Source organism: Malaclemys terrapin, chromosome 3 (assembly GCF_027887155.1).
Source record: "Malaclemys terrapin pileata isolate rMalTer1 chromosome 3, rMalTer1.hap1, whole genome shotgun sequence".
In the NCBI taxonomy this organism is placed as follows: domain Eukaryota; kingdom Metazoa; phylum Chordata; order Testudines; family Emydidae; genus Malaclemys; species Malaclemys terrapin.
The window spans coordinates 99,444,100-99,469,446 of NC_071507.1; the positions used below are offsets into that span (position 1 = coordinate 99,444,100).

The 25,347-nt window shown below is 43.2% G+C and overlaps 1 protein-coding gene across 2 annotated transcripts in view; it reads right to left on the reverse strand.

Annotated features, from left to right (window-relative positions):
- ADGB (androglobin) overlaps window positions 1-25,347 on the reverse strand; it is a 206,653-nt gene that overhangs the window by 37,921 nt on the left and 143,385 nt on the right. For both annotated transcript variants that reach the window (XM_054024508.1, XM_054024507.1), the window contains exons 26-28: window positions 22,460-22,647; window positions 20,627-20,811; window positions 6,176-6,372 (exon numbers count right to left, since the gene is read on the reverse strand). In XM_054024508.1, the coding sequence (XP_053880483.1) occupies window positions 6,176-6,372; window positions 20,627-20,811; window positions 22,460-22,647 (570 nt within the window). The remainder of the gene's footprint in view (window positions 1-6,175; window positions 6,373-20,626; window positions 20,812-22,459; window positions 22,648-25,347) is intronic.

The following is a 25,347-nucleotide window of genomic DNA, read 5'->3' on the forward strand; positions in this document are numbered from 1 at the left end:
AAGTACAGATCTATGAAAAGTTTTTTAAAATAGTCCCAAACATCAAATCTATAAAACATTCTTGCAGTTTACTTGGAAATGAGTGTCATGCCAATGACAAGTAAAGCTTTTCAATCTGTACATTGCTTCAGGGCCGTTTAGCATAATTATAATTAGGCAGGCCAAAAAAGAATTTGAAGAATAACTAGCCAAAGACTCAAAAACTAACAGCAAGAAGTTTTGTAAGTACATTAGAAGCAGGAAGTCTGCCAACAATCATAGGGACCACTGGATGATCGACATGCTAAAGGAGCACTCAAGGAAGATAAGGCCATTTTGAAGAAGTTAAATGAATTCTTTGCATCGGTCTTCACTGCAGAGGATGTCAGGGAAATTTCCTCACCTGAGCCATTCTTTTTAGGGGACAAATCTGAGGAACTATCCCAGATTGAAGTGTCAATAGAAGAAGTTTTGGAAAAAATTATAAATTAAACAGTAATAAGTCACAAGGACCAGATGGCATTAACCCAAGAGGTCTGAAGGAATTCAAATATGAAACTGCAGAACTACTAACTCTGATACGTAATCTATCATTTAAATCAGCTTCTGTACCAGATGACTGGAGGAGAGCTAATGTGATGCTGATTTTTTAAAAAGGCTTCAGAGACAATCCTGGCAATTACAGGCCAGTGAGCCTAACTTCAGTACCAGGCAAATTGATTGAAACTATAGTAAAGAACAGAATTATCAGACACATATATGAACATGGCTTTTGTAAAGGGAAATCATACCACATCAATCTATTAGAATTCTTTGAGGGGGTCAACAAGGGTGATCTACTGGATAGCGTGCACTTGGACTTTCAGAAAGCCTTAGACAAGATTCCTCACCAAAGGCTCTTAAGTAAAATAAGCAGTCATGAGATAAGAGGAGACATCCTCTCATGGATCAGTAACTGTTTAAAAGACAGGAAACAAAGGGTAGCAATAAATGGTCCTTTTTCAGAATGGAAAGAGGTAAATAGTGGTTTCCCCTGGGAATATGTACTGGGACCAGTGCTGTTCAACATATTCATAAATGATCTGGAAAAAGGGGTAAACAGTAAGGTGGCAAAATTTGCAGACAATACAAAATTTCTCAAGATAGTTAAGTCCAAAGCAGACTGAGAAGAGTTACAAAGGGATCTCACAAAACTGGGTGACTGGTAGACAAAATGGCAGATGAAATTCAATGTTGATAAATGCAAAGAAATGTACATTGGAAAACATAATCCCAAGTATACAGACAAAATGATGGGATATAAATTAGCTGGTACCACTCAAGAAAAAACTTGGAGTCATTGTGGATAGTTCTCTGAAAACATCCACTCAATGTACAGCAGCAGTTAATAAAGCTAACAATTTAAGGAACCATTAGGAAAGGGATATCTAAGAAGACCGATCATTATCATACTACCACTATATAAATCCATGGTACACCCACACCTTGAATAATGTGTGAAGTTCTGGTCATCCCATTTCAAAAAATATATATTGGAATTGGAAAAAGTACAGAAAAGGGGAACAAAAATGATTAAGGGTATGGAACAGATTCCAAGTGAGGAGAGATTAAAAAGACTGGGACTTTTGAGTTTGGAAAAGAGATGACTAAGAGGGAATATCATACAGGCCCATAAAATCAAGAATGGTGTGGAGAAAGTGAATAAGGAAGTGTTATTTATTCCTTCACATAACACAAGAACCAAGGGTAACCCAACAAAATTAATAGGCAGCAGGTTTAAAACAAACTCAAGGAAGTACTTCACATAATGCACAGTCAACCTGTGGAACTTGTTGTCAGGGGATGTTGTGGAGGCCAAAACTGTTATGAGGTTACAAAAAGAATTAGATAAGTTCATGGAGGATGCATCCATCAATGGCTATTAGCCAACATGGTCAGGGATGCAACTCCATGCTCTGGGTGTCTCTAGCCTCTGATTGCCAGAAGCTGGGAGTGGACAACAGGGGATGGATCACTCAATGATTACCTGTTCTGTTCATTCTCTCTGAAGTACCTGCCACTGTTGGAAGACAGGATACTGGGCCAGATGAACCATTGGTATGACCCAGTCTGGCCATTCTTATGAGGCAGTAGTTTATCTCCTAAAGTCTTTGGGAATGAAAATGCTTATATACCTAAACAATATTTTCGATTGTAACAGAGTCAGAAAACTTCCTAAGACTGTATCTTGGCCTAGGCACATCTGTAATAGACACTGGGTTTTTTAGCAAAGTATAGAAAAATACTTTAATTCCTTTCTATCCCCTGCTTCAAGATGGAATCCATAATAAACATGTGCCAGGAAATATCTGTTGTCTCTGCCAGAGAACATGAGCATATTTCTCAGAGGAAGTTGCTTTGCCCCCTTCCTTACCCTACTACAGGAACATCCAGAGGTGTTTGTTGGATGCAAGAAAGACTAAAAATCTGGCAAACAAGAAGCAAGAGTTCACCTCTGACATTCTGCTTGGCTGGAATTAGTAATTTGGGATTTACTGATGACAAACACTGTATAAGAGCTAGGTGTCAATAAATAATACATAAATTTATAATTAAAAATAATAATAAAGTATAAGACAAAGAACTTAATGTTATTAGAACCCATATTTTTCTAAATTTGCCCTCTCCAGAATTCTGGAAACAGATTACTCCAAGATAGGATGTGGAACCTCTTTTGGGTGTTAAAGAATAACTGGGTTACTTTTCAGAATGTTCACTAAGCTTGAACATAAGTTCTTTCAGTCTTGAATACTCTCAGGAATTCATCGAAGTTTCCATACAATTGGAAGAAATATTCTGAGTCCCTGGGTGTGCTCCCAATTTCTGTATCTATTTTCCTTTCCCCACTACTCCAGAAAGTCTTGAGAAAGATAATAAAGGACCATCAATGCCAGGGCTTTGTGATCCTACCCCTCTAGCTTTCCAGACTATAGTTCAACTTAATCCTTACAATTCCTGACAGGCCTTCTTGTAGTCCAGGGCAGCAGAAGAGCAATACTCCAGTGAAGTACTCCTAATGATTTCATGCTTGCTATCTGGGATCCTTGAAAAATACAAAACTTCAGTAACTGTCTATTGAACTCTTGATTTCATGTTGGAAAAATGCAACTAATAAATATAATAACTGGTCTTATTGGGATTTTGTTCTGTGGGAAATATCACACTCAGCTTTTTAAAAATTCTATTTTAGGAGTTTAGCTTCTGATAGACTCTGCCCTGACTTCTGTTTGCTTGGAAGAAACTTCCGTTTTTCTTGTTTCTAGACTAGTGAGTTCAGGAGATTGGTCAGAAGTGCTTCTCTAGTCTAACCAGTAAAGACCATGTAAGTTTGTTTTGAGATATTAATGCTTACGTGACAAGTCATCCTGCAACATCAAACATGTAGCTGCAAAACTGACTTTCTTTTTTCGGGGTGGGGGTGGGAGCGGGGAAAGGCGCTTTTAGCTCTAAGTTGGAATCTAAGAACCAGATCTGCCAAAGTCCAATGGACCCTGAATGAAGAAAAATCCTTAAGAGGAAGAAAATAGTTCCTCTCTGGGAAACCTAACACTCACCTAGGATAAGTCTGTACTCAGCCACTTGCATAGATGCATAAGCCTTCCTCCTTTTCACCTGCAATCCCCATTTAGCAGCCACTATAATTGCAGTTCTTCTGCTCTCCTCAGCACATGGACTGCTGCATGCTAGCAATCCTTAATATGCAAACTACTCAAAACACATGTGTAGACCCTGGCGTATCACAGAAGAGTACATACTACATTCTCTAAAGGGACAGTGCTGTGTGCATGTCCCCCCTACCCTTCTATGCTGAATGCTGGTGTAGCTTTGCATCATTCGCTATTGAGCACTATGCCTAATAGCCTTAGAACATAACCAGATATTGCTTTATCTTGTTAAAATAAGCAAGCCCCAAGAGTTTGTGTCCCCTTTGTCCTAGTAAATCACACTGAAATGTTGAGAAGTCTGTTGATAATAAGAATGGGATAGACAATCTTTCTGTAACAGCTGCACCTTTCTGCAAGCCTGTCAGATCTAATACCACAAAAGTTTGGGAATAAATCCCATATGAAAAGAGCAGGCACAGAAATGTCTAAGTCTGATGTCCATTGCTGCAGTCAACTGAGGGTGTGACATTCACAGTACTGTCAGGAGAAGGAGAGATGGAGAAAGAGCTTCTGAGTGCTTGGTCCATGCCTTAAATATAGGTCTTCTGCCCTTGAGATGTTTGGTTTTATTGGGCTGGCAAATCTGAGAACCAACAACCACAATTTATGTGGAGAAAAGTAAAAATGTACCTTCAAATCTATTACAGTGGAACTCACTTCTAGTGTACTCCGAAACAGTGAAAATCTCTACAGTGAAGACCTTCAAGTTCCACATTGTTCAGATTATTGCAGCATGCAATTAATATTCTGATTGTAAAATGAATCTGTTTGTTTTTCTATAAAAACGCATTTCACTATAAGAGAACTCAGGTGTATATAAACAGAATGTTAAATGGTATTGATATGATGGACTCATAATAATTCTGCCTTTCATCCTTTAATTATTTTACAAGTCTCACAACACACTTTTGATGTATATAAATACTATTGAACCACTTTGCAGATGAAGAAACTGATGCACAGAAACTATGTTAGATTCTTGAGGGAATATTCAGTCTCTTTGCATTGCCAAATCTGGCTGTTATTTCTTCTACACATTCTCCAAAATCCATTCTTACCTCTCTAACCCCACTGTCAAAACCCTCAGCCATGCCCCAATAATCATACATCTCAGCTTCTGCAGCCTCTTCTTCCATGACACATCCCCTGACCTCTCCAGTCCATCTAGAATGCAGTTGCTAAACTCATCTAAGTTTCCTGCCTTTCTCAGCAATCCTCATTAAATCCTGTTACTGGCTTTTTCAAACTATTCTCAATCAAATTCAAGCTTCTTGTTCTCACTTTCAAAGTCCACCACCACCACCACAATCTCATATTACTTCTCTGCTAGGATATGCTTTTATTGCCTGCTCACTCCCTTTACTCCACCCAAGATGCTCTCACTTATAACTTTTTCCTACTCTTGGACACCGGACATCTTCCATGTAACTCCTTTTCCTAACTGGAAATCTTTTCTAACCCAGTCCACCATGCTTCCATCCTTTCTTCCTTCATATTTCTCTTCAAGACACACTTTTCCCATGAGGCCAATGTAAACTAATCCTCCCCTCTTCATACCTCCATCTGCATTTGTGTGTACATGTGCACATACTTAAACCCACAAACCATCACATCACCCACTACAGGAGATGTTTGCTGCCAGACTGTCATATAAGCACATAGCCCTGAGTTCATTATAGACTCCTGTAATGAGGTGCACCCACCTCTCGCAAGCGCCCCCGGGTCGAGCGCGTGTTCCTGCAGTCTCTCAGTTTGTGGTCCCTCTTGAAGGGAATGGGAGTTTGCCCATTAACTTCAATGGGACCAGGATTTCTCCTCTGGTTCTTCAGTTCAGGTGGTAGAGGCTCATGCTTTTAGGATGTTTTTCTAAAATATATATGTGAGCTCAACCACAAGATATGTGGTTGGTGCAGGAATTACTGGGTGAAATTATATGGCCTGTGTTAGGCAGGAAGTCTGACTAGATGATAATTATTGTCCTTCTGGCCTTAAAATCTGTGGTTCTATGACAGAAGGAGATGGTTTCAGTGATCAGATAATGCGGTTGTGAAGATTTTGATGAATGCATCTTGAGGGGTGTGTGTGTGTGTGCACTGTGGCATAACCCTCTTTCTTCCTTCATACACTCAAACATATGCACATGCATGAATACACAAATACAGATACTAAAGAATACGAGTATGAAGAGTAGGCCTCATGAGAAAAGTATGTTTTGAACAAAATGACTGAGGAGGAAAGGATGGAGGGCATGGCAGATTGGGTTACCAAGGGAGGTACTGCCATAGGTATGTACATAAAAATATGAGTGCAGAAGGAAGATACAACAGGGCTAGTTAATTTAGAATACTGGGTAGAGCAAAAGGGCTGAGAATATAAGATTTACATAGTATCAGGATATTAGATTTTCACACTTAATAAAAGAATCATCAGGACCACTTTTCTATTGTGCTTTTCTGAAATTTTTGCAGAAATTTGGATTTAAAATCTCTTACCGGTTGTGGATCTACAGCATTCTTTTCAAGAGCTGGGAGGATGACAGGCTCTTCTTCTATTACAGCCTGGCCTTCTAGTATGCTTTCTGGCCTATGAGATTTGATGCCTTTCTGGGTTGCTAAAGCACCTTTTCTTTTGGTCCCTCCAGTTTCTGGGTCCTTCTTTGTGCTGCTTTGGCTAATCTGACCTTTGCTTGCTGGCAGAGAGATAAAAATGTCAACTTTCAATTTTCTGGAATTCTATACATTTAGTAGAATCAGCTGAACAGACACACATTGTAAAGAGAAAGAGTGACTTTAGTCAATTTTCACTCAGTTCATTTTGCTCATAAGATTCTAATTAACTCTATGACTGTGCTAAAAATCAGCCTAATTCATTTTTCTTCTGCACTGGAAATCACATCTCTCTTTAAAATATTTATTTTTCTTAATAACCAACACAACATTTGTTGTACCCGGCATTGCAGACTCAGTTGCTCTATAGTATATCTTTTCTATACATTCTGATCTAGGTTCCAATATATTCTTGCTGAACATCACTCTGTGGCCCCAATTGACTATTGCTCTGTATGATGATTTGGGGAATCTCTGTCCAATTTATGAATTCTGGTAGATAATATGAAGTTATGAAACTGCTGTATCATGGAATGCCTTTGAGCAGATGTGGAATTCACCACTGCTGACTGTTGGTGGGTCTCTCCCAGACAAGATATGATGGTAGGTTGTTAGAACTAAATGGCTGCCTATTGGGACAATGGATTAGCTGAAGCCTATGGAAAGCTACTTCCTCCTGCTTATCTGCAGGCAGGAGGGAGTGGAGAATAGAAAATTCCCAAACAGGACAAAGGACAGAGGTGACAAATCAAGGGTTTAAAAAGGACCCATGGGGGAAGATTATCAGAGCCACAAAGGAAACATTGGGCATGAGACGGGGAGAGAACAGGGATTCCCTAGCTGGTGGCTGGCATTTTGTGAGTGGAAAATTACCAGTACTGATTTCTCTAGTGGAAAACTGACTTGCCAGGCTCCAGACATCTGCTACTACGCAACAGAGGGGCAACACTATTCAAAGTCAGCTGATTGAATATATTGGTCAAGAAATAACAGCCATATAAAAAACAATTCAACAATTCAAAGTTTGGGAGCATGATTGCAGATGAATCAATGGCCAATGTGGGAAAAGGAACAAACAGTCCTTTGTTTATAGTACTTGCACAATAATATCAGCAACGAGGACTTCATCCAGCATACATAAATCACTGCTGTGCTTTTGATTATAGCAAAAATAACAAAAGCTCCATACTTTTACTGATGGGTTGATCAACATGATACTGTCATTATTTCCCCACAACCTGTCCATAGACCTTTGATACTCTGAAAGATGTAAAACATTGCAACATGAATATTTTTCTTTATTATTTATCTGACACAGGGGAACGAATCCTCAGATGTGTTAGAAAAGCATAGCTAGATCCATTTTCTAGCTAGAATATGCTATTGTAAGGGGACTGTTGTCCCCTTACTAAAACTCAGTGGGGGTGTTTTGGTTGGCTAGCTCCCAGTACCAAAAGAAAGGGGAAGGGTTGATGGAAAATAAGGACCCTGAGACTGACAGTCCCCAGGAACAATGGGGAGAGGCCAATACTCCAGGTCAGCCTGATTGACAGGGCGGACAGGCTAATCAGGGAGTCAGGAGGCCAGGGGGGTTCTTTCCTCTGTGTGAGCTGGAATTGCCTGGGTCAGACAGATTGGGGCAGAGCTAAGGAGAAAGCAGAGGCTGGGGAGAACAGACCCTGTGCTGGGAGCAGAGCTGCAGCCCCAAACCAGAGAGACAGCCCAGGGAGAGCAGATCCTGTGCTGGGAGCAGGGCTGCAGCCACAGAGCCAGAAGCAGCCCAGGGGCTGGAGGCAGAGCAGCAGCATCAGTAGGGTTACCATCCGTCCGTATTTCCTCGGACATGTCCGGCTTTTGCGTCTCTAAATAGCCATCCGGGAAGAATTGGTAACAAGGTTAAAATGTCCGGGGAGGTTTTCTCCCTCGCCTTCCTCCCTCCCTTCCATGCAGAGTGTGGCTGCTGATTGGGCGGCTAGGCCGATTGACCCACTCCCATTGGCCTCCAGCAGCCAGAGCCCTCCCCTGCACCCCCCTCCCTCTCTCTGTAGTCCTGTGTAACACACAAACCGACCCACGTGGAGCCAGAATGGTAAGAGGAGTTGGGGGGGTAGTCAGGGAGCGGGGGAGTGTTGGATGGGTCCCCAGCCTCCACCTGCCATCCCCCCTCTGCGCATCCCCCCCCTCCGTGGGTCCCCCCTCCCTGTCTGCCTCTCCCTTGTCTGCGTGTACTGCCAGAGCCAGCAGCAACTGCTGTCTGCTGCCCCCGGGTCCTAGTGCCCCCATCCACTAATGGGAAGACAGGCTGCCCTTACCCTGCCCTTCCACCCTAGCCCTGAGCCTCTCCAACACCCCAACCCCCCCAGCCCCAGCCCTCATCCCCACACACCCTAATCCTCTGCTCCACCCCTGAGCCCCCTCCTGCATTATGAACCCCTCATCCCCAGACCCACAGCCCTCACCCCTGCATCCCCTCCTATCCCCAAACTCCCTCCCAATTCCCCTCCCCCTTCCCACACACCCCCTCCTGCCCTCAAACTTCCTCCCAAAGCCTGCACCCCCTCCCTTTGCACCGCCTCTCACCCCCAAACTTCCTCCCAAAGCCTGCACCCCTCACCCCCTCCTGCACACCCACCCCCTGCCCCAGCCCGGAGCCTGCACCCAGCACCCAAACTCTATCCCAGAACCTGCACCCCTCCTGCACCCTAATCCCCAGCCCAAGACCTGCACTCCAGACCTCCTCCCCCCACCCAACCCCCCTCCCAGAGCCTTAGGCAGGTGGGGTGGGGGGTTCTGGGCACCACAAAAATTTCTACAACCCTGCCACCCATGCTAGTGGATAAGGGTCAGGGCAGTCAGGGGACAGGTAGAGTCCTGGGGGGGCAGTTAGGGTAGGGGGTTCTCAGCAGGGGGCAGTCAGGGAACAAGAAGCAGGGGGGGGTTGGGGTTCTGAGGGGAGCAGTCAGGGGGTGGGAAGTGGGAGGGAGTGGATGGGGCGGGGCGGGGCTAGGGCGGGGCTCCCCGCCCCCCCAGTGTCCTCTTTTTTGTTTGTGGAAATATGGTAACCCTAAGCATCAGTGCCGAGGCAGAGTGGAGCCAGGGCTAGAACAGTGGAGCTGGGGCTGGGCCTGGGGCAGTCTGGAGCCGGGTGCGGTGAGCAACTGGGGCCAGCCAAGGGGGGACCCTGGGCAAAGGCGCCACCGCAGAAAGACACCCCCAGCCAAGGGTCCATGGGAGGGGGATCTTAACCTGACGGGGGACTGACGCTGGGAAGAAGGGTCCCACTATCCAAAGCCCGGAGGTGTGTGGCCACCACTAGAGCAAGTGTCCAACCCACAGCATCCCTGCAGCACAGCCAGGGCCTGAGAAGGAGGCCTGGGACAAAGAACAGACTGTGAACTGCCCTGATGTTCCAGAAACACTGTTTGTAATGTTCCCTGCCACAGAGCAGGGTGAACTGTTTTCCTTTAACCTTTCCCATTTTCCCTTATTCCTTTTTAAATTAATTGCTAATTAAATACCTTGTATTTGCTTTAAATTGTATGTAATGATCAGTGGGTCAGGGAAGTGTCCAGTGCAGAGAGAGCCCCCCAGCAATCCTGGGCCCAGCCTTGTTGGGGTTACAAGGACTCTGCCAGACAGGAGAGTGGAAGGGGAATACTCGAGGGCAGGAAGGTCTCTGGGTAACGGAAGTGGGAGTGAGGACTCGGATCCTTCCACTAGCCCATTTCACCAGGGTAGTGCAGAAACCAGGAAAGTTCCCCACAATAGCAGGACCATTCCCCTGCTTACACTATGTCTAGCAAAGGGACCACTCAGGATTGATAAACAACCTGTTCAGATGATCTGAGCCCCCAGGAGGTGGGCCTCTTTCAGAAGTACAGAGTTGCTGATGTAGAAGTCCCAGAGCAGGATTCCTTCCTGACAGAGCAGTAAGGGTCAAGCCCCTACCTACTTGTTTGCATTGTTGGTCAGAATCAGTAAGCCCCTTCCCCTGATACAAGGAAGGAATGCTAAACAGACAGCCCACAGCTCCCTGATGTTTATATGTAGACTGAGATCTTGGGGCAACCAGAGACCTTACATCTATAGTTGTGCCAAGTGAGCCACCCCACTCCAAGTCTGAGGCATCTGGGACTAAAGTAAGAGAGTGCTGAGGTGAGGGTGAAAGGAACACCCCTGCATACATTGGTTGGATCTAACCATCAATCTAGAGGGGAGATGATGTCACTTAATACTTGCACTAACATGTCTATGTGATGCTTTCTCAGAGAATATACTTCTGCCATCCAGCCCTGAAGGAATCTGAGGTGCAGTCTGCCATACTGGACCACATAAACGCATGCTGCCATGTGCCCCAGCAGCTTTAAATAGCTTCTCAGCATCGTGAGAGGATAAACCTTTAAATCCAGAACGAGGCTCCGCACTGTATGCAATCTTGTCTGAGGTAATAAAGCTCTGGCCATCGTTGAGCCCAGGACTGCGCCAATACATTGTATTTTCTGTACTGGAACCAGGACTGACTTGTCTGAGTTGATCAGGAGGCCTAACACATCGAAGGTGGACCGGAATATGCAAATGATGGACACCAACTGTGACTTGGATTGACATTTTATCAGCCAGTCATCCAGGTAAGAGAAAACATGGACGTCTAATCTCTGGAGGAATGATGCTACCACTACTGTACACGTGGGTGAGCTAAAAGACCAAAGGGGACAACTGAGAACAGATAATAATGGCCGCTGATCACAGAATCAGACTATAAGGTCAGAAGGGACCACTATGATTGTCTAGTCTGACCTTATAGTCTAGTGCAAAGAATCCTCCAGCAAGTGACCCGTGCCCAGTGCTGCAGAGGAAGACAAAAAAAGCCCTCTGCCAATCTGCCCTGGAGGAAAATTCCTTCCCGACCCCAAATATGGCGATCAGCTAAACCCTGAGCATGTGGGCAAGATTCACCAGCTGGACACCCAGGAAAGAATTCTCTGTAGTAACTCAGATCCCACCCCATCTAACATCCCATCACAGGCCACTGGGCATATTTACTGCTAATAGTCAAAGATCAATTAATTGCCAAAATTAGGCTATCCCATCATACCATCCCCTCCATAAACTTATCAAGCTTAGTCTTGAAGCCAGATACGTCTTTTGCCCCCACTGCTCCCCTTGGAAGGTTGTTCCAGAACTTCACTCCTCTGATGGTTAGAAATCTTTGTCTAATTTCAAGTCTAAACTTCCTGATGGCTGTGGGTATGAAAACAAATACCCATATCCCTTGGAAGGGACGAAGTATTTACGCTCAAAGCCTCCGCCACAGAGTTTTTATATTGTTCTGCACCGTCTTGATTGGGGCAGAGCCATCCATGATGGACCTTCGGGGGCGAGAATGTCCACCTTGGTCTCGAGAACCCCATGCAACTCCATGTTGTGGGCGATTCGCTTGAAGTGGTCTTGGTGCTCCCTGTGATCTATTGGAGGTGGCCCCGAAGCTGACGCCCCTGCTACAGCTTCGTCTGGGGAACAAGATGAGGTGGCTAGTGGAGGTACTAGGTCCTCCTGTTCCTCTAAGTCTCTGACCTCCTCTTGGTCAGTACAGACCATTGTGGCCACTACAGTCGACGCCTGGGGCTGTCCTGTGGCGGAGACATCTTGGCCACAACTTAAGGTTGAGGGGGCGGTTGGGACAGGGTGGCCTCGGATCCCCGAGGGGCGGGTCTGTCCCCAGGAGAGTGATACGGCTGGTGTCCTGACGCTACAGACCTTGATCCCCTTGACAAAGTGCCCTGAGATTGATGATATATCCAGGGGATCCAAAAGGGCCACTGCATCGGGGGTTGCCCCTGCTGTTGCCAGTTCAGTGGCACCTTCCTTTGTCACCTCTGGGATTTATGCCGATTATGTCTTGAATAATATGAGTCTTCTAATATGAGCCTTCTTCTGTCACTTGTGCGACACTGGGGAAGTTGAGCAGTGCTGGCCCACTGATCCTGGTTGCAGCGCTGGAGAGCGCTGGTGCTGAGGGTCTCTTGTGCTAGAGTCCTTCCTCGGCACCGTGTTGCATATGGATGCTGGAGCACTCCGTACGGATGCACTCTGCAGCCAGTTGCGGGTGAAGAGCAGACTCCATTAAAAGCTGTTTCAGGCAGAAGTCACGCTCTCTCTTCACTCTTGGCCGAAAAAGTTTACAAATTCTGCACCTTTCGGTTTAGTGCGCTTCCCCCAGACACTTTAAGCAAGCGTTGTGGGGGTCACTTGTGGACATAGGCTTATTACAAGCATTTCACGGCTCAAAGCCTTGGGCTTGTGGCATGCCCTGGAGCCCAGGGAAGAGATAGGGATTGGGGATGTACCCCGTTCCCCACCTACTATCTAACTAAACTACTAATAAAACTAAACATGAACTAGATCTAACAAGAGCACTTACTGAGCAAGCTGAGCACTGTTCCAATGGCCGTCACAGTAAGAAGAAACTGAAGGGAGCTCGGGTCTGCACGGTTATATATTGAGTGCCATGGAGGCGCCACTCCATGGGACTCCCTAGCCGACCCGACAGGAGCTGCTAAGGGAAAAAGTTTCTAACAACTGTGCACACGGCCCGTGCACACCTGATTGGAATCGATGTGAACAAGCACTCTAAGAAGAACCTCTGCTCCTTCTCGTTGGGAGGTCTTGGTCTCAAGGAGCAAATCCTGGAAAATGCTAAGACTGATGAGGGCGGAACTCCTTCTTCTTCACTGCTGGGCTGCAAATGCAATGCAGGGATTTCAGGGTTGATGCAGAATCTTAGACTATGCAGATTCTCTTCCATCTTTTCTGAGAAGAGCAAATGGTAGGTTCTGGATTGTCTGTTGCACTTTTGAAAGGAGGCTAGAAGAACGTAAGCAGGGTGAGCACCTCATTGTGATGACAGAGGTCATGCTTCATGCAGCAGAATCTGCTGCATCGAGACCTGCCTGTAAGCAGTTCTGGCGACCAATTTGCCCTTCTCTACTAAAGACTGGAACTCCTGTTTCATCTCATCTGGGAGCTTGTCTTTGAATGCTGAAACTGTATCTCACATGGTAAAATCGTAGCATCCCAGCAAAGCTTGCTAGTTTGCAATATGATGCTGTAATCCACCTGTAGAATAAAGCTTCCTCCCGAATAAGTCCAGCTTCTTGTCCTCTTTATTTTTGGGGGTTGAAGTCTGGTGTCCCTGTCTTTGCTTTTAATTGGCTGCTGTCACAAGTGAGCCTAGAGGAGAATGGTTAAGTGCTCACATGCCTGAAAAAGGACATAGTACTATCTCTGCACTCTTTTTGCAGTCAGAGGCAGGGAAGCTGGGGTCTGTCAGAGGACATTGGTAAGCTTCAAGATAGCCTCATTTATTAGTAGAACTATTCTAGCTGGAGCTGCAAATATCACATCCACCAGCTTATGGTATTTTTACCAGACCCCCTCTGGGTGGATATCGAGGGTCACAGCCATCCTCCTCAACAGCTCCTTATAAGTCTTAAAATCGTACAGAGGAGCAAAAATAGGGTCTGCTATAATTGTCTCATCTGGGGATAAGGAGGAGGAAGCTACAGGTAGCAGGAGCTGGTCCAGTTCCTGCTCCTCTTGCAGCAGTTCATGAGATGGATCCCGACTCTGCTCGGTGCTGGCCTTGGTATTGATGCTACGTTGCTTGTGGAGACAATGCTCCTGAGGCCCAGGAGATGGAACTAGCTGAGATGGCTGTGGGGACATTCTTTGTTGCATGGGGCGAGGGGAACCTCACAGCTTCAAAAAAGGCCACTGATACAGCCCCAGATCCCATCTATGTGTAGTCCAAAGGTCCCCTCCTATTAGCTTCCTGCTGGCACTGAGGCAGAATGCAGGGCGGGCAGGTGATATATCCCTCCTGACGAGACTGGCAAGGTTGGGATACATAGGATTCCACTTCAGAATCGGATGAGGAAGCTTCTTCTTGAGACCAAGCCTGTGCTGCCCCCATCGGTACATTGGTGTTGAGGTGAAGGTGTTGGAGGTAGTATGTTGGGCGCTGAAGCTGGGCGAATCTCTTGAACTACTGGCACTGAGAGATTTAACATCTCTCTTGCAGCCTCAAATGCTTCAGGAGCATATAGTGCCAGGAAGACACTCTGTGGTACTGTGGTATGAGGAGATGCCGATGAAGATGTTTCAGGAGCCAGTTTCAACAGGTTCTGAGTCAGCGAACTCCCCTGTTTAGAGGTGTACTCTGGGGAGTGCTTCCTCCTTGAATGCCTTCCTGGGTTTGACATTGCAGTCTATATGATTTTATGAAAGTAAGCTGATGAGTGTGAATATAATGTAACTAGAATATGCTTCATGCAAAAGGTCTCTTGTAAGGTATCATTACAAAGCTTATAATCTACTGAGTGTGGTCATCCTATTTGTATAAATGTATCACTCTTGTATCTGAAACTAGAAATATGAAATATAACTCTGAGGGCCTATTGTAATTATGCAAAGTGTGGGCCATTAATGGTGGTTTGGAATCTTGATGGCTCCCATCAACCAGGACAATTGACTGTGGATGGCTCTGTTTGCAGGCAGGCCTTCCTGTGAGTCAGGCTGGGAGGAATGAAGGCTTGGGGTCTTACAGTGACATGTGATCATGTCCCTGAACTGGAATCCATCTTTAACCTGGTGCTTTTCCATTGAGAAGGAAGGGTGGGAACCCAGAGGGACAAAGGATTCCCGCCTTATGCAAAAGATATATAAGTGGGTGGAACAGAACAAAAGGGGTGGCCATCATGAGAAATCCCCTAGCTACCACCTGAGCTGGAACGAGGGCTGTATCAGGGGAAAGGATTGTGCCCAGGCTAGGAAGGCGTCCAGTCTGTGAAAGAAACTTATTGAAACATCTCTGAGGGTGAGATTTTATCTGTATTCAGTTTTATTACTGTATTAGACATAGACTTGTGTATTTTATTTTGCTTGGTAATTCACTTTGTTCTGTCTGTTACTACTTGGAACCACTTAAATCTTACTTTCTGTATTTAATAAAATCACTTTTTACTTATTAATTAACCCAGAGTATGTATTAATACCGGGGTGAGGGGGCAAACAGCTGTGCATATCTCTCTATCAGTGTTATAGAAGGCGAACAATTTATGAGTTTATCCTGCATAAGCTTTATACAAGGTAAAACGGATTTATTTGGGGTTTGGACCCCATAGGGAGTTGGGCATCTGAGTGTTAAAGACAGGAACACTTCTTAAGTTGCTTTCAGTTAAGTCTGCAGCTTTGGGACACGTGGTTCAGACCCTGGGTCTGTGTTGGAGCAGACTGGTGTGTCTGGCTCAACAAGACAAGGTGCTGGAGTCCCAAGCTGGCAGGGAAAGCAGGAGCAGAAGTAGTCTTGGCACATCAGTTGGCAGCCCCAAGGGGGTTTTTAGAAGCACTCATCCTCTGACTCTTTTGAAGATCCCATTACCGAATCCAATTTCCAATACCTCTTCTCGGGTACCAATGATGCTGATCTACATCTGGTATGTTTATGTCACACTCCCCATCAGTACCCTGCTCGGGCCGGGGAAGCTAATGATCCAACCAGCAAACCAAATTCGGTGAGGAATCCAGGTCACGTGCCACCTAAGGCATGTTGCGCATATGCAAAAAAGAAGACCAGTAGCGCTGGAGGTGTGATACTGACTGACACCAAGGTACTTGGTACCCAATACTTGGACTGAGCTAGAGGGCTTGGGGGGAGCGTACCGTAACCCCCATATTCCTCATTTTCATATAATCATGATTTTACATATAAAGCATGCCTTGTAAGGTATCAGGGGAAAGGTCATGATTTGCTGAAAGTGATTTTTCTATCCATATATGTATATCATTAATGCATATGAAGTTATGAGAATTGTATGGTGGTCACTAAAACATGCTGTAAGTTGGGGAATCAGCCAGATATTAGCTCTCCCAAGGCAATGGCAAGGAAAGTAACCAGCACTCGGGTGGGGTGTCAACCCCTCAACAGCCATTGTCCAGCAAGGGAGCTACAATGAGATGACTCACCTGCAGGAGGCCACACCAGGAGAATTGCTCAACCTTGCTTGGAGAGACTCAGCAATGCCCCCCAGACATGCCTGGACTTGTGTTCTACAAGCACATAGACTGAGAGTATAAAACAGGCAGAGCGGACACATACGGGGCCCTTCTCTTGCCCTCACCTATGCTGTAAGCAACCAAGATACTGAAAAGATGACAAGACTCCAACACAGGAGATTGGCCCAAGTTTAAGGAACAAAACTGTACATTAAGGACTGCAATACCCAGTGGGGTGAGAAAAACTGCTTAATCTAGTTACTGCCCAGTCTAATAGGGTTGAGAGTTTAGACTGCGTGGTTATATTTTATTTTATTTTGGTAACCACTCTGACTTGTTATGCTTTGACTTATAATCACTTAAAATCTATCTTCATAGTTAATAAATCTGTTTGTTTATTCTACCTGAAGCAGTGCGTTTGGTTTGAAGTGTGTCAGAGGCTCCCCTTGGGATAACAAGCCTGGTACATATCAATTTCTTTATTAAATTGATGAACTTAGATAAACTTGTAGTGTCCTGTGGGCATAACTGGACACTGCAAGACGGAGGTTCCTAAGGTTGTGTCTGGGACCAGAGATGTTGGCTAGTGTCATTAGCTTGCAAGTAGCTGGGAGCAGCTTACATGCCAGAGGCTGTGCGTGAACAGCCCAGGAGTGGGGGTTCTCACAGCAGAGCAGGGTAAGGCTGGCTCCCAGAGTCAAGGATTGGAAAGGCCTAGTAGATCACCGGTCCAGATAACACAAGAGGCGAACATCACAACCGGTAGCGCTGGAGGTGTGATACTGAGGTGCTTGGTACCCAGTACCATATTCCTCAATTCATTCCGAGGTAGAGGGCTCAGATGTAGGCTGCAGTGCCAGTTCCATCAGCAGATATTTTAATCTGTCTGAACTGGGCTTAAAGCCCTTACCAATGCCACACTTATCGCTTACATGAGCCTCCCCGAAACACTTGCGGCAACTGGGGTGAGGGTCACTATTATGCATAGCCTTGCTACAACAGTGGCAGGGCTTAAAACCCAGAGAGTGCAGCATATCTCCAGTGCAGGTGACAGGACCCAAACTGATTCTGGTACCACACAAAACTACAAAAACAATTAAGATTTTTTTTTTAAATCTTAATAATTACACACAGGTACTTTTACAGATATCAAGAAAAGAAGCCAGGGCAGGGAGCTCCAACAACCTTCCTGGTCAGTGGGAAGGAACTGAGTGGGCAAGGGGCAGCTTGGCCCTTTATACGTGAGTGATATGTGCAAAATAGCAGAGGGTGCTTGGGCCGATGGGTAACTCTCCCACACAGACATGCGTCTGACGAAGTGGGTATTCACCCATGAAAGCTTATGCTCCAATACATCTGTTAGTCTATAAGGTGCCATAGGACTCTTTGTTGCTTTTTACAGATCCAGCCTAACATGGCTACCCCTCTGATATTTGTCTCCCCCACTTGTGCACTGGTGTGCACAACCACCTACAGGGAAATGGACATGTACAATCATTCAAAGAAGAATTGCCTGTTCCCAGATCAAAGACTCGGTTGTACAAAAAAAAAAAAAAAAAAAAAAAGGTGGGGGGGACTACACTTTTCATGAGTATGCTTGTTCTGAGCTAACAACTGTCATGAACTTGTGACCACAGAGAAACCCCTTGTAGTGTCTGAAAGACTGTTCACTTGCCATAGCCCTTCTTGGAGTTGAGTGATTGCTGGTAAGCTGATTAGCATGCACGTAGGTTCTTTTATTGTTTTTTATATGTTTCTCTGTAATGCTTTTAGTGATAACTTAACTGTTGACAATTATGCTGTTTCTAGCCTCTGAGGAAGGAAGGCAAAGTCTGACATGCTGGGGAATTCACAGGGTAGGCAGGGAACTGTGCAGCCTGGAAATACCCTTGTGGGGCTTAGGGGATGCATGTCTCTGTCCAAGAGAGATGATGGTTGAAGAGCCAGAAGCCAAAGAATGGGTGCCATTGGTGGACCATGGAGGGAGAACACAGGTGCAATTGCCCTCATTTGTGAGACCAGGTAGCCCCACCTTTGGGCCAGGAGGGACAGAAAGTCCTGCTGCAGACTTTCCCTTTGTTCTCTGTCAGCATCTCCCCTCAAGCAACTGCTGACAACCCACTCTCCCTCCGTTTCTTCAGGAGGGACATTTTAACGGAGCCTTTTGATCTCTCAACTCATGGCCTTGGCCAAGTAACCATATAACTTTGTTGGAGCCTAGAAGTCACATCTCAGCTGATAGCTTGTTATTGTCTTCCAAGTGTTTGCGGAGCTGTTCTTTATCCAGGCTATTGTGTGGCCTTCCTACTTGTTTTTCCAACTACCCACTAATGAACTGAATCAATCAATACATTCCCACAGTCAAACAACCCACATAGCTCTACACTGACTATTTTAATAGCGAGGTCATGTAATTATAAAATTGTTACAGATTAACTCTACATACTCCACAGCACCCATTAAAATCAATGACATTAGTTTAAGGGGGAAATAAAATTTGTGATTACAATGTACTTTTGCTGAATCTTAGTAGCCTTCTTTTTGAGGATACTGAAGTGTAATGCATACAGTAATCAGAAATGTCTACATTTGTTCTGATTAAATTAGATATTTTTCTTATATAGTATTGGTAATTTATGAAAGATATTAAAGTTACAAAAAATCATGCATTTCACTACAGAGCCATCTGTGCAAAATTACTGGAGCCGAATGCATGAAGAGATGGGATTACACAGAAATATATCTGTATATGCTTCTGTAAACTTCAGCCCTGTATCTAGATCTTGTAAGCAAATTGCAAACAACATGGTTAGAAAAACACACAGATAACAGGAAAACAAATGAAGACTAAACAAGTGATGCTGAGATTGGAAAGCTCATTGATATAAACCCTTTATAGACTGTTAGATATATTAGTATGGTATATTTCATCTGAATTGAAATTACCTGAGCACAATAGTGAAAGTGTCTGAAATATGCTTAACAAATACATACCTGATATGAATTTAATCATAATAATTGCTCCACAACAATAAAATTAAAGGTTTCAGAGTAGCAGCTGTGTTAGTCTGTATCCGCAAAAAGAAGAACAGGAGTACTTGTGGCACCTTAGAGACTAACAAATTTATTAGAGCATAAGCTTTCGTGGACTACAGCCCACTTCTTCGGATGCATCCGAAGAAGTGGGCTGTAGTCCACGAAAGCTTATGCTCTAATAAATTTGTTAGTCTCTAAGGTGCCACAAGTACTCCTGTTCTTCTTTTTAATAAAATTAAACAGCACTGAAGAATCAAATGTCAATCGACTAGTTCAGGAAGAAAGCTAGATGCTACATTTGCAAGAACTGACACAAATCTAGGTTCAGTTTTTGACTTCCAATATTTAAAAGCTGTTATGGAAAAAATGAAAAGGTCTACTAATCTGTAGATATGGCTAGTGGTAATAAAATTAATAGGAAAGAAAACAAGCTAAGCAAACATTATATGTTTCTCAGTCGGAGACAAAATTATTCAGATAAAAGATGAGAGAGAGAGAGAGAGAGAGAGAATGTATGTATGTATAGTAACTGACAATTAAATTTAGTCCCAAAGGAAATTCTGTATAAATTGGAATGTTCCCTCTGAGATAACTTTTTCTCAATATTTCTGTTGGCATTATAATGAGCTTCCAATATTGTTATGGCTATTTATGCCCTCTATAAATCTGGTACTATTAGTAGTTCCTTCAGAATCCTCTATTTCCATGAAGAAGGTTGTAGGGGAGCCGGGGAAGAAGAGCCAGGGATAAAAAATAATGCTTGTCAAGAGGTATTTTCTAGACTAACAAACAAAAGAATGCCTATGTTTTAATCTCTGAAGATCAAATGGTAAGAACAAGATTTGAGAAGAGAATATATCTCAGTTCCCTCTGACAAGGGAAAGATGTCCACATAAAAATCTTAGAACTAAGGATCTGCATTAATTATGGCATAAATCCAAATTACTCATAGATGAGTCAGAAAACTAAGGCAAAAGTCACAGGCAAATAGTAATGCCAGGCAACTATGCAACCAACCTCACCTCCAACTCTCCCTGGGGCCATCAAGCATGATCCTGCATTCCTGGCCCCATGTCAGAGCGGAGTGTAGAAGAGAGCTGAAATTCACAATGAAATGAGGGAAATTACATAATTCATGGAAAAATTGGGAAAAAATCATAGTTCCTGTGTGTGTTTTAAAGGTTATTCCTTATTTAAAGCCATTATTAGAATGCATATTCCTCTTGAAATGCAAAATAGAATACTTACACTGAGAACTTAAAGGCCTTTCAGTACACAAGAAATTAAATGCAGGGATGACAGCATGGCCCTTTCCAACAGTGCTCACAATTTCCTCCTCACTGTCAAGGACTTGCAATTTAATGAACACATCTGATTTAGAGGTTTGTACCTGCACTGTAGCAATATGTGATGCTGTGACTTTTACAGCATACCTAAAAAGGAGAAAAATTCCAACAACATAAGCAACTAAACCAGATTGTTCATTGTTAGAACGTCTAAAACCCAATTAAGAAAAGCATCTTCATTCAAAAAAGCACTAAGCCACATACTTAAATAATTGGAATGGGCTTAGCACATGCTTAAATTGTGTCCTGAACTGGAGCCCAAGACACTAAGCCTTGACTTGAAAGTCACCAGATGCAACTAAAACAAGACTTTTGTTGTTGTTCAAACTACCATGAATTAGCTAAAGTTGTATCACAACTTTCAGTATGAAACCCTTTCCCCCTCTTTCCCAGCTTCAAAATTCTTAGGTTTACCAAAGGAAACAAAGTAAAAAGAAAGGATAATGTACTTTAAAAAAAAAAAAAGCAACTATTGATATGCACCAGCAATAGGTAAGGAACATTCAGACATATAAGCATGTGAACATATTTTAAAAATTTATATTTTTTTGAAGGAGCATAGACAAGAGAAAAAGGGAATACTGCTCAAGGCACGGCACCGTTAACAAGAATTTAGAGCATTTGTTATATTTCCATTTCAAGTTTTTCTGGAATTTAATTATTTTTATTTCTGTTGGGACTGATTCTGTCACCTTTACTCATGGTCAGTAATCCTTTACTCCATGAGTAATCCTACGGATTTCAGACCTTGGTGTGAAAAGTTATTATACTGCTCTATCAAGACACATGTATAAAAGTAAGACCCTGATCCTGCAAAGTCTATGTGTGTGTTTATCTTTAGATATGTGAATAGTCCAAACCTGTTTTAATAGAGCTTTCATCTCCACATTTAATAACTGAAACATATATACAGTAACAGTAGGTTATATAATACTAGTAGATTTTTTTACACTATTTGTTAAATACTACTGTATTTATAAGCTTGAACAGGGATCTGCTCACAGATCTGAACCAAGAGCCAGTTAATCAGCCGGGGTAAATTGGCATAGCTCCTTTGACTTTAATGAACCATGGCTATTTATGACAGCTCAGGATCTGGCCCAAAATCATTTTAGTCCATTGAAAAAAAATTACAAACCCAAATAATTGCTTATGTTGATATAAAATATGCTGTCCTAAAAGAATATGCATGCTCTAATCAAATGAAACTTGCCTGCCAATATTATAGGATGGGTAGGTGTCTGGTAGTTAGAGCAAGGGACCTATTGTAAGGACTCCTGATTCTATTCCCATCTTTCTCACTGACTGGAGCCAACCAGTTCTGTGCCTTAGTTTCCCCATTTGCAAAATGTACATTACAGTGCTAACCTATCTCACAGGGGGATTATGAAGTTTAAATTATTAAAGTTTGTATCATTTTCTGAGATCCATGGTACTGAAGTGCAAAACACTTTATTATTATTTTAAAGTAACGAGTTAAATGTAATGTTTCTTTACCAGGGCACCACACCCCACATCTGCACTTACTAGTGGCAATATTTTAGAAAATTAAACCCTACTCTGGGGAAATGTTCAAGTCTGACTTTCATACCGAATAAACATAATTGCCTGTAAAATTCAAGTATATCTTTCCTGTTTGCTTGAAAGCATTTTTCTTCCAAAAATAATATAATTTTCCCATGAGTAGTGTTCATATAAAAAGTGACATTTAAATTGTTCTCCTTCCAAAATTTACCTGAATACAATGTGCTTGTCATTGGGTATATAATAGTCTTTAATTTCCTTAGTGGAATAGAAATTGTTTACAGCATCACGAGAGAGAATGGGGAGTGGACTATGGGAACCAATGAGACGTAGTCTCCATTTCCCAGCTGCTACAGGTAAGTCACCAGTATGTGCTTCAGCCATGAATGTGTATCCTTTCTGAAAAACAGAAAACATGTCATTTTCATTAGAAATGAACATCACTAAAAATGATGCACTTACAACATACCCACAGAGGGCAAACACTTATCAATACCACTGCTGATGTGGAGTACTATGGCTCTCTTCTGATCCTACTGTAGCTGAAGGAGCCCATAGTGAATCCCTTGGTAACATCATTTATATTTGGTAAAATTTTAAATGGGCAAGTCGTGCAAAATCCAATTAGGAAAATACTGATCTTAATCATTATTGCAGCATGTCCATAATTCTTATGACAACTCTCCCCAGGGCCATTTTTTTGCCGCCCCAGGCAAAAAAAAAAAAAGCTGGAGTGCCGCCGCCAAACCGCTGAAGGAAAAAAAAAAAGGGCCAGAGTGCCACCCCTTGAAAGTGCCGCTGGTGCCTAGAGCCGGCCCTGACTCTCCCCATGATTATTCTGATTTTGTTCTCTTATTGTGCATTATACTTGTGTGTGATGAACTGCCACTTATTTCTTTATCTTAGGGTTTTATACTGCTGCAGTATCTGAGTGCCATATTAATTCAATAGCAATAGCGATGATTTCAAATAGAGTTCATTTTCTTTCTCTAAAGTATGCCTTTGTTCTCTCCCTCCACCCCAACATCTATTATAAATGGAAGTAGATGCACTAGAGGAAGAACTAAAGGTTATTTCACAAGTTGAGAACTGTGAATTATGAGCAAGACACAACAAACAAACTTCAGTGATGCTTTTTGGTCCCCCCCCATCCCATAAGGCAGAGGCAGAGAAACATCAGTGAGATGTATTTTCAACACCATTCCCCAGAAGTTATGCTTTAGGTTTACCTTGTTTGAAGATAGTACTGACATCAAATGACACTATTACCATAAAAAAGGACATATTGACATCAGTGTATAAGATAACGTAAAATTCCTATAAAATATTTTTAGATTAACTTCAGACTGACCAGAACTCTGGTGTTACCTAATATAGGTAAAATGGAAAAAATGTACCATGAAAGGCAAAGGACTGTTTCACAGTATAAGCTGTAAAACTTGGATAAGAACTAGTGAAGAAGGGTGGAATGGATATATGCCTCATAAAATATAGAGAGAATGGAGGATTTGAGGTAGGAAGTGGGTGAGGAAGGAGGTACTGAAAGCAGAAGAGAGAAGGGTTATAGCTAGTTCTAAAATGTTATATAACACTGACTGTAGAGGTACAGATTTCTGTGGTCTAGACTGAACAATGCAGAGGAAAGGACATCATTTTCTATGACATAAAAATGGGATTTTTTGCTAAATTGTTAAGAATTTAGGGTAGGAACAACTTCTTATAATGTGGCTGTACAATGCCCAGCACCATTATCTTAACAGGGGCCTTCGGTGCTAATGCAATATAAATGTTAAATAATAAAAATATACTTCCATAGAACAGAAAAGTTTGCTTCTGTTCCATTTAAATTGGCAAAGCTGTGGATTATGGCAGCATCCTCAAATTATTATTATACTGACATTTTATTTCAAATATGAATAATTTAAATGAAAAGAAACAGATACAAAAAATGACTGTGACTACTGAAGCTAACGTCTAAAAAATGTATAAACTCTTTGGTTCCTTCTTTCTCACAGAACCCCCACCCCATTTTCTTTATCTTCTTTCTTTATTTCTCTGTTTCTCTCCCTCCTGCTTTGAAAGCTCTCCCTCCCTTCTGTGTATGTATAATCCTGGCTCCTCAATTTTCCATAATTTTGTGGATCTCCTGAGTTGTGTGGGGTTGCACTTTAGTGGGAATTAGCTCAGAAGACATAGATCACTTCAGAGACAGACTGTTTCAGAGGGATAGCACCAAGTTCTCCACTACTTAAACATCTATGTATGCTTTGAAGGTGTGTGATTTTTCAAAAGCATCCAGCTGTTTACCTAAATCTGCTTCCATTGAAGTCAATGGGAGTTTTAGCATTGGCTTTAATGAGAGTAGAGTTTAGGCTAACACTGTGCACTTTTGAAAATACCATCCTAAATGAATTCAATCCCACCTCCCAAAGTCCCTATGTTGTGATGACCTTCCCTTGGGTGAGTGCGGCTGGATGCTGCTTGCCTTGGACGACAATACTGCTCCTCCAGTCAGCCAGAAAAGACTGCTAGAGAGTGATACAAGGTGCTCCTTTCCCAAAGGGATGTATCCTATCACTTCCTGCTGTCCTTCGTTCAGATCCCCCATGCTCCGTTGTTACTGGACCACCAGCCTGACTCATTTGAATTTTTTTTAATAAGTGTACTACTGTTTATTCATTTTTTGTTCAGCAACAGCAAAAATACCTGGCCCGTTAAAAAAAGAGAGAGGGTTGTTGGGGCTACTGGATATGGAGAGGCATGAAGTATAAACCCCTAGTGTGGACAATACATTGGTACAAGTTAGTTTCACTCAACAGAGTGGGGGAGGGGGAGGGGTGTGATGGATTCATGTTTTCTGGATGATCTGGCTAAATACACAATAACTGGCTTTTCTATTTGCTGCATATGCATATTGACAGTGGTGGCTGGGAGCAAATGGCAGGGTCGAGGAAAGGGTCTGAGATCAGGTGGGAAGGGGACAAACAGGAAAGAATAGGTAAAGAATTTTCTGTGGTAAGAAGTGCAAAAAAGAAAGTGGAGGGTCCCTACACTGGGACAGGAGGCCAGTGGCGAGTTGGGACCTGGGCTAGCATAGCT